We start from the raw sequence: 10,279 nt of genomic DNA, 5'->3' as shown, positions 1-10,279 counted from the left end.
ATAAAAATATCTTGTGGGGTTTAAATATATGAAGAATTTTTAAAACAACAAATATTCCTGGAATATTCACATCCTGGGATAACTGCTATAAAGACCAAGGTTGTTTTAGTAAATTTCCTATACGCTAGGGTTAAAAAATAGTGACATAATAAGTTCACTGGTTTCCCTAACACTTCAGAATCTCTAAAAATGGGCAAATTAGAATCTTACATCCTTTAAGTCCTTAAAAGAGTTAATCCAATTTAGAAGATATCAACTCGGATTTTAGCTTTTGAAAAAAAAATCTGAGTTTTATCCAAACATCAAGTGTCCTCTACTTAAAGGCGATGGATACATTCATTATCTTGATTGTGGTGATGGTTTCACAGGTATCTGCATAGGTACAAATTCATCAAGTTGTATACATTAAATTGTGCAGTTTTCTGTATATCAGTTATACTTCAGTAAAACTGTTCAGAATAGAATAAACAGAATAAAACTTGGGAACATGAGAACATTTTATTTCACAAATTCATTTTCTAGGACTACTGTCTAAGAACTCTGTACCATTACAGAATTTTTAATCATCTATATTTGGGATGGCTCTAAGTTATGGAATTTTTTACTAAAGTATCTATAGTGTCATTTGATATTAGTTTCATGTATTAGATAACGTATCTGTACTTGACACTGGAAAAATATCAGAAGGTAGATTTTCATTTACAGGTTTAGAGTGGCCCTGCCAAATTATTTTTCTAGTACGTTGATTCAGGGTAACTTCTGAAATGTCCAACATAGGCCTAGAAAGATATTCAGAGGAACTGGCAATGGGAAAGTAAAACTGGAAGGTGGACTTTTTTGTGTTAAAGAGAGCTAATTTCTCTCTTAAGCAGTATAAGCATACACTTTGTTAACCATAGGCTTAATGTTAAGCTAACCGGTTAAGAAAAAAATCTTAGAAATATGATGAATATGTGAATATTAGGAAAAATATATACTCCCTAATCTTCATATTTCTCTCCATGTGGAGGGGAATTCTTTTAAGAGTAATTTTCAAAAGGTAAAAACAATACAATATTCATACAATTATTCAACAAACATATGCAAAGTATTTTATTCAACTAGTTAAACAATAAGATGGTAAGGCTGTTTGAAAGGAGAATTCAAGGAATAAACACTATATAATCAAATGATGACCCTTTGGTATCTATTAGATACTGAATTGATTAATATCCTATAGCACCATAAAACTGTAGTCTTTAGGATATCTTTTCTACTGAACAGAAATCTACAGTTAATGTGTTATTTCGAGGTTTGTGGACTTTAAGCAAAAAGTAAACAACAAAGTCAGATTCCTGTGTATTTTCCTGAATAATTAAAAAATTTTTGGATGAACCTGTAAAATAATGACATTGTAAAGATGGGCAGTCATTCTACTTTATTTCTAGGGTTTGAAGATTTTTTTCAATAATTTATTTATGCAATTCTCCTGACACTCTCTTCTCTCTCCTTCCACTGGTGTTGAAAAGACTTATCTGACAAGTAGAATTAGGGGGGTTGGGTGGGTTTTTGGGTTTTGATTTTGTCTCTGTAACTTTTCTTTTTCCCCCCCTATTTATTTTTATTGTGGGAAAAAGTGTATATCATAGAATTCACCATTTAAAAATTTTTAAGAATACTTACAGTTCAGTGGTACTAAGTATATTTACATTGTTGTCCAGACATCACCACTATATAGCTACACTACTTTTTCCATCTTCCCAAACTAAAACTCTATACCCACGACAGGTAGATTTTGAACAAGGATCTAGGTATGCTAGAATTATCCTGTTCCTTTTCCTCTTTCATGTTGTCTTTTCTACATCTAGATTTAAAACTGCCTGAAGTCATTCAAAGAAGATATATCCCTGGTTGGTGGGGTAGATTTGGATCTAGTCCTGTCTATCCGATAGATATGACTAACTTGAGAATTTCTTATTGCAATGTTCAAAGCCACCTTTTCAATAATTCTATTTATAATAAAACTGGAATTTTAATATCCATTTACTTGCCTACTTTCTCTCTCTAACTGACTCAGAAATCAAGGAAGGAATAAGGGTGGAATTCCTTCACAATCCCAACAATGGCAAGGAACCCAAATGCTTCTGTGAATATTATGTGGCATTACACATGGCAATGCACTTCCGTTGTGATGAGCACTAGGTGTTATATGCAACCAATGAATCACTCAACAGTACAAAAAATAATAATTAATTATTACATATAATTATATATATATACATATATATATACATATATATATATACAGATATCTATAAAACTGGTCTTTGCCTTAGAAATTCCTCTTCTGATAATTTATACTAAAGAAATAGATGATATTAATATAAAATAATATATAATATTATAATGGTTAAATATGGGAAGCTTTACCAAATAATGGCTTGTCCATAGAAAGAGTCTAATGTAGAAAAAAATTGTGATGCAAATCTATATTTTTATCATGGAAAAGTATTTACAGTTACCACTCAGAAATAGATTATATACTATTTTCAAGTATATTTGCAAATTTTTCCACTGAAAGTACAGACAAAGCAATTTTGTTGTCTTTTGTTCATATTTTGTTATCTCTGGGTTGAAGAGTAGCCAGAAATATCTTTTCATCAGAAAATTACTGTTTTGCCCTTACAATGCATCTAATAAAATTGTTGCACCTTATTGTCTCCAAGGACATGATTCCCACTGCTGCCTCTATTATATATTTTGCCAAAATGCAGTGCATATTAGAATCATTAGTTACGTTCAAACTTTGGTCACAGAGGACCTTTTCTTTACCCATATAGAGAGCTCCTTAACATCCATAACAGTCCAAGGTAACAAAACACTCATGTAACTTCACTGTGCAAAAGTCCATCTTTGCCCAGGGAAGTCAGAAATCATCTGTCAAAATCTTCTAAAAATCATATTAGATTGCTCATCATTTAAAATAAATGACAGGGATTTTTTTCAGGTTTGCTATATAAGAAATTTTTTCCTAGGTTTCAAGTGGAATAGAATCTTTAAGGAGAGTTTGTTGACAACTCAGAGAACACTATCTGCAGTAAAAAAAAATTGTCTGTGACTGTGTATGTGTCTGTGAGGGGAGCATTTGTACACATATTTGACTCCACATACACTTCCAGTTTCATCATGAGAACCATCACGATTACACAGTCACCTAGAGCCATGATTACCTCCCATAAGAGTAAGTATATTCTTATTTGGTAATTTCAGTTTCTTTCTTCATTCAACATTCTAGTTCTTTGGTCTCTATAAAATATCAGACTGATCTATTCAAATATGAGATGGCAATAAATTAACTTGTATATCTCTGAATAAGCAAGTAGTTATTTAAAATGTTATTTCCTTGTAGAAAAATTAAATTTTAAGGATTTGACTCACTGGAGATATTTGATACACACATCAGTGGAGATGGGTCAATACTTGTTCACTCTTTTCATCTTTAGTATCTATACCAATACCAAACATATCATAGGTTCTCAATAAATATGTTTTGAATTAATTCATAGAAATAGGAGGAACAAACAGAAATGACCTGGCCCACAACATCACACTTACCAATCAACATATATTTATACCAAGATGCACCTGTGCCTTCATCAGAGTGCCACATTATTAGCAATGTTGTTGTTAGCAAACAATGAGCTAATTATAAACACAAGTACTCCTTGAACTACACGAAATTGAAAATACACCTGAATTAGAGTGGTTTACCAAGACATTCACTTAATATCCCAGGATCACAGAAGATAAGTGTTGGTGATCAGAAAGAAAGGAGAGTTTGGGAATCTGGGACTGTACTCTGAGTTAGAATGCCACAAGGAAGCACTGAGAACTTTAAGGAATTTTCTCAGTTTGGTTCAGAGGGTTCAATTCCTATATGACCCTGTTTAAAAGGGTGCCCAGTTATCAGTTACTTATTTCTCCCCTTGACCATAGATTAGTGCTACTTTTCCACAGAGATGCCTACAATCCGAGGTAATTTCCTATCTATAGGACTCTGATGTTGTTTTATGATACTGTCTTGATAGAATTAACATGCTTCAATTCACCAGACTTTAGAAAAGCACACTTCTATGTTTCTTGTTGGGTCCAGACTGCTAGAAATTAGTGAAACCATTCATATAACAAACTAATCGATTTTTCCAAAAGAAATCCTTTTCTTTCTTAGACTGGAGGGGGAAAAAAGGACACAGACTCTTCATTTACAAAAGGAAATAGCTGTCCATATAATTAATAACCTACTGATAGTTGAGAAAGAAATCTGAAATACCTATTGCCTCATGTCCAAAATTGCAGTGTCAAAGAACTCAGCCCTTAGTATTTCTTTACAGAGCATTGAACAGGTTATCAGAGGCACCAAAATTCACAAGATTTATAAAAAAATCAGGAAAGGGGTGCCTGGTTTGCTCAGTCAGTTAAGTCTTCTACCCTTGATTTTGGGCTCAGGCCATGATTTCAGTGTGATGTGTTTGAGTCCCTCCTCAACTCTAGCTGAGCATGGAGCCTGCTTGAGATTCTCTCTCCCTCTCCTTTTACCCCTCCCCCCATGCTCACACACATGCCTGCTCTCTCATTCTCTCACTCTCTCTTTTTCTTTCAATAATGTTCAAAATAAAATTTGTCAACACTGACAAGTTGGTCATAAGAGCTATCATAAGCTATCATAAAAGCTAATGATGTACTATGTGGTGACATAATATAATAAAAAATAATGATAATGATAATAAAGAATAGTCATAGACTACAGTGGGAATATTAAGAGGAAAAGCTACTTCTATCTTAAAGGATTATGCATAGATTCCCAGTGAAATGTATACCTAAACCAAAACTTTGAAAGAGGGATAGGGAGGGAAGAGGGTGCAAGTATAAAAATCACTAAAGACAAAAGGATCGGCATATAGGAATTTCCACAGATAATTTTAAGCATGTCCTTTTATGGGAACTGCTAGTAAATAACTGAACAAAATTGAATGAGGAGATGTGGAACCAGCAGACTGACTTTGTAGACTGTACTCTTTGTCACTATGAAATACTATCTTTCTTTTTATTGTACTATAACTAAGTATTATATTAGTTTCAGGTGTACAACATAATGATTCAACAATTCGATACGGTACTCAGTGTTCATCAAGGTAAATACTCTTAATCCCTTTATCTAGTTCACCCAGGCTCCACTCATCTCCCCTCTAGTTACCACCAGTCTGGCCCCTCTATTTAAGAATCTGTTTTCTTGTTTGTCTCTTTTTTTCTTTGTTCATTCATTTGTTGTTTCTTAATTTCCACAGATGAGTGAAATCATATGGTATTTGTCTTTCTGTGACTGACTTATTTCATTTAGCATTATATCCTGCAGATCCATCCATGCTGCTGCAGATGGAAATATTTCATTCTTTTTTAAGCCTGAGTAATATTCCATTATATATCATAGTGGTATATGCATACTAGGATGGTAAGATAGTAGCCAGCGTAAGTATACTAGGAGACTAGAACAAGAAATTCTTTCAACTGTATAAATTAATACTGGAAATTTTAGAAAGATCTCCATATGCTCACTAAGAAACTTAAATTTTATAATGAAGGCAAAAGGGAGTGATGGAAAGGATAAAAATTACTGCTTGGGTTACAAAAATTCCATTTACAAACTCTGAAAACAATATATAAAAGTTTATTTTTTAATTCAACTTAGTATCAGGGTCTTCCCTCTCTACCTAATTCCACCATCTATCTATCACATTCTCATGAATCATTACCATATATCTATTGCCGCCCTCAACCCAGCTTCACCTTAATTCTGGTACATTTGCACACTTCTGATATTAAGAGGTAAAGAAATATCAGCATCCATCAGAGTTGGCATTACCAAAATATGCATCATCTTTTCAGGTCCTCAAATACCTATTTTGTCTCTACTACTTTGGGATCGACCTCTTGTTTCCGTTCCCATATTACTCTTATGTCTAGCATATAAGCTTTAAGACACTTTTAGTATTTCTGCAGCAAATTGCAATACAGGAAAATATAGGAAGTATCAAATGTTCCATTTTAGTTTCCTTGTCACCATTAGGCATGAGAACAACCTTCTTCTAATTCTATACCAGTCTTGAAAATGGAAAAACTATGTGACTTTCTAAAGCCCTTTTAGCCTGTGTTCAAAGAGCAAGTAGTTACTTCCTATTATTTTCCTCCTTAGATCTCTACAAGAAAAAAAAAAAAAACTGCAGAAGTGCATCTCATGTACTTTCCTTCTGTTATTCTGGCTCTGTATCACTGGAAGATAGCAAAGGGCCCCAAACATAGAGATCTCATGTAGAACCATCAAATCCCCAACTTTCTTATCCCCTGCTAAACAAATTTCATAAATTATCTAAAAATGAAAAGACTTGTCCTTAGTCACTACTCTGAAAGAAATATTTATTGCCTGAAAATATTCCATTAATCTAAATGCTTGATGCATTTGAAACTTAAAATCCATAAATATATTCCTTCTTCTACTCTTCTCAATTATGTAAAGCCAAAATGAATTAACTTTCATGTAACTGAGAGATGGATCAAGAGTTTTAAGGAAACATCTAGTATGGGATGAATGTCAGTTAATAACAGTTCAGAAACATTTTTTTCACAAAACATAAGGGAGAGTTAATCATATCTGGGCTTTTAAAAAAATGATTCTGATTGCATTGATTTTTAAAATATTGAAGGGAGAAGCAAAGACATATGTTAAAGTGTATTTTAATACCCTTTTGCAATATTTTAGCTACGAGATAAAGATACCCAGAGTAAAATTAGTATTTTGAGTGAGAGAATAAAAGAAACAAATTAAGAAGAGAACCAAAATGGCAAGACCAAGTGTTAAACTGAAAATGGGAGAAAAGAAAAATGAACAATAAAGAATGTCCTTGTATGAGACTAAGATTGACAAGAAAGGATATACAAATCTGAGAGGCATATTTAATTCTTGAAATATGCACATCTACAGGACTTTCAATAAGAATAAGATAACAAAATAAGGATACTAAGTGTAGTTACTAATAATGAGTGTTTACCATATTCCAAATGTAGCTGTATATATCTTATCTATATTATCTAAATTTCTCAGTATAACCCTAAGATGTAAACATTATTTTACCTGAATTTTGCACATTAAGCAAATTGCTTAAAGACACTCCAAAAGGAAAAAGGGAAAGTGTAAACTCAAAGCCTCTAAGTCAGATCTAGATGTCCAGAATAAGCTGAATGTTGAAATCAGAACCCTGTAAAGATGTATTTTTCCCTGGCAATATAAATTTGGGGATTACCAGCCTATTTGAAATCACCTTACTTATAAGAATCACCTCATTTATAAGAGAGAGTGAAAGAAAGGATTTTCTAGAGAAGAGATTTCAGATGAATAAACAGCCACAGGGATGAGGGGGGAAAAAAACCAGGAAAGAGAATGAAAGAGAATAGACAAAGCAGTAGGAAGAAATTCAAGGAAATGTGAAATAGTGGGAATAAAGTTGTAAAGAGTTTCTTAAATTAGCAGTTTATAGTCTCATATGCCACGGAGTTTGAGTTAAGTGAAAACTGAATTTTGTTTAATGAGTGAAACAAAAGGGAGGCTAGTGGTGACCTTGGCTAGAGTAGTTTAAATGTTGCAATACTCAGATGAGTTGATCTACAAATGGTTACTAGGACAGAGGAGACAATTACTATATAGGTGAAATTTAAGCAAAAATGTGTGTAAGTATAATTAAGAAATGGCTAAAACCTCTTAAACCTGATATTGCTAAATGTCATTTGTAATGAGATGGTTGATGGTGTTTCAAACTGAAATAAGACTAGCCAAAAACAAACAAACAAACAAACAAACAAACAAAAACCAGGGATATGGCTCTTCAACTCTATAAACATACTTCTAACATTCCCTTACTTCTTTCTAATAAATTCTGAATCCAACACATTGCTATGCAATACATCCAAGGAGCAATATGTCATTCCCAAATGCGCTTAAAAAGAAACAATGGAAGTTCAGTTTAGAATTTTAGTATCAAGAATCTGCTCTTAAGCAGAATCCTTTGAAGCGAAAAGAGGGGGAAAAGTTCTCAGGATCTAAAGAATACAAAATAGTAGCAGTTAGAGTATGTTAGGACTTTTATTATTAAAGAAATCTATAAAAAAGTACTGAATGAGACATTACAATCCCAGACTTCAGCTTGCAACCTGGAGAGAAATACTTCTTAGCACAAGGATATCCCAGGAAGCATCAAAATATATCACATAGATATTCTATTCTGAAAATAGAAAGAAAATACAGCCAAAGGTAAATATTACAATGTTAAATGTGTACCTTTGAAGTAAAATTTCTGTGGTGAAAACCTGAAGAAAAAATTGGACTGTTAACACATTCAAATGAATCTTTAAGAAAATATAGCCAATAAAAATGTCTTTTTTCCAATAAAAATGTCATAAACACACTTCCAAGAAGATGGTCTAAATAAGCTGACACAGGGTAAACTATGCAGTAAGTACTCATTGTCTGTTTAACAACTAACACACATGTAAACTTTAATACTGGGATTATCTTGCCAAAGACCATTTCTAGTTTTTCTTAAAATCGTCTCTACGGGAAGCATGTCTGCAGATAGAACATTTGGGGAGGGCAGAATTGTTGATTCAAAAGCAACTTATGGAGATAGGATTTTTTTTTTCAATGATGTTTATAAGATGATATATTAAACTGACACCAAGTATAGTTAAGTTGTAGATTTATTAGAAGCAGCAGCAGAAAATAAATATGTGATTCAAATGTGAATCGTCAGTTTGTGTGACACCAAGAGTTATTCAAACATCGTCATGTGTTATGTGCTCACTTCTCAACTAACCAGATGTATAGGAATCACTCTCAGATTTACTTCTGTTAAAGTTAGACACTGGCCAGGACTTTGGAGTTCTTCATATAACCTTCTTTATTGTTTCAAGCAGATTGGGCAAAAAACAGTAGTCAAAGATGAGAAACCAAACAGCACTACCAACTTGCATCTTGCTGGGACTGACAGAGGACCCTCGACTGAAAATTTTGCTCTTTATCTTTCTGTTTCTTTCCTACATGCTGAGTATATCTGGAAACCTAACCATCATCACCCTCACTCTGATTGATTCCCACCTTAAAACACCAATGTGCCTTTTCCTCCAAAATTTCTCCTTCTTAGAAATTTCATTCACAACTGCTTCTGTCCCCAGATTCTTATATAGCATATCATCTGGGGACAAGTCCATTACCTATAATGCTTGTGTTAGTCAACTGTTGTTTACAGACCTCTTTGCAGTAACAGAATTTTTTCTCCTGGCCACCATGTCCTATGACCACTATGTAGCCATCTGCAAACCCCTGCATTACCTGACCATCATGAGCAATAGAGTTTGCAAGAACTTCATCCTCTTCTGTTGGGTAGCAGCACTGATCATCATTCTCCCACCAATTAGTCTAGGTTTGGGCCTGAAATTCTGTGATTCAAACATCATTGATCATTTTTGTTGTGATGCATCTCCTATCCTGAAGATCTCTTGCTCAGACACATGGTTGATAGAACAGATGGTTATCGTCTGTGCTGTGTTGACCCTCATCATCACCCTCATGTGTATAGTTCTTTCCTACATTTATATCATTGGGACCATTCTAAGGTTTCCCTCTGCCCAGCAAAGGAAAAAGGCCTTTTCCACTTGTTCTTCCCACATGATTGTTGTTTCCATTACTTATGGCAGCTGCATCTTCATTTATGTCAAACCTTCAGCCAAGAATGAGGTAGCTATTAATAAAGGGATTTCACTTCTTATTACTTCTGTCTCACCAATGTTGAATCCCTTTATTTACACACTGAGAAACAAGCAAGTGAAGCAAGCTTTCCATGACTCAATTTAAAAAATTGCATTCCTCTCAAAGATGTAAAGGAGAAATGAGTCTATGAATCCAGCTGAAAGGAAGGACAAAGAGGCTTCTAAAACAGTTCGTCTCTATATCATTTATTCTCCAGTCATACAGACACTCTCACTTTCTTTTTAAACAGCTTACTGTGAGCACTATTCCACTTTTTACTCTCCGCTAAAACTAAACTCTGTGCCTATTCGCTCTTAGCGTCTGACAAAAATTGATGTTTGCCAAACATGTTGGATATTATCCCTGGAAACACAATAGACTACATTTTTTTTTTTTTTGCCATATTTCTACACTGTCAGGTGTGACTATGTAGCCTCTGTTATAGTT

General features: G+C 33.7%; 1 protein-coding gene across 1 annotated transcript; it reads left to right on the top strand.

Moving 5' to 3' along the window:
* The first annotated feature begins 9,025 nt into the window (after positions 1-9,025).
* Positions 9,026-9,937, top strand: LOC111140120 (olfactory receptor 6C2-like). Its single transcript, XM_022492492.1, has one exon. The coding sequence runs from the start codon at positions 9,026-9,028 to the stop codon at positions 9,935-9,937; it is 912 nt and encodes a 303-aa protein (XP_022348200.1).
* The last annotated feature ends 342 nt before the right edge of the window (positions 9,938-10,279 follow it).

Source organism: Enhydra lutris, unplaced genomic scaffold, assembly GCF_002288905.1.
Source record: "Enhydra lutris kenyoni isolate GAN:26980312 unplaced genomic scaffold, ASM228890v2 scaffoldscaffold173, whole genome shotgun sequence".
In the NCBI taxonomy this organism is placed as follows: domain Eukaryota; kingdom Metazoa; phylum Chordata; class Mammalia; order Carnivora; family Mustelidae; genus Enhydra; species Enhydra lutris.
The sequence above is the reverse complement of the archived record's forward strand: the minus strand, read 5'-3'. Positions and strand labels throughout refer to the sequence as shown.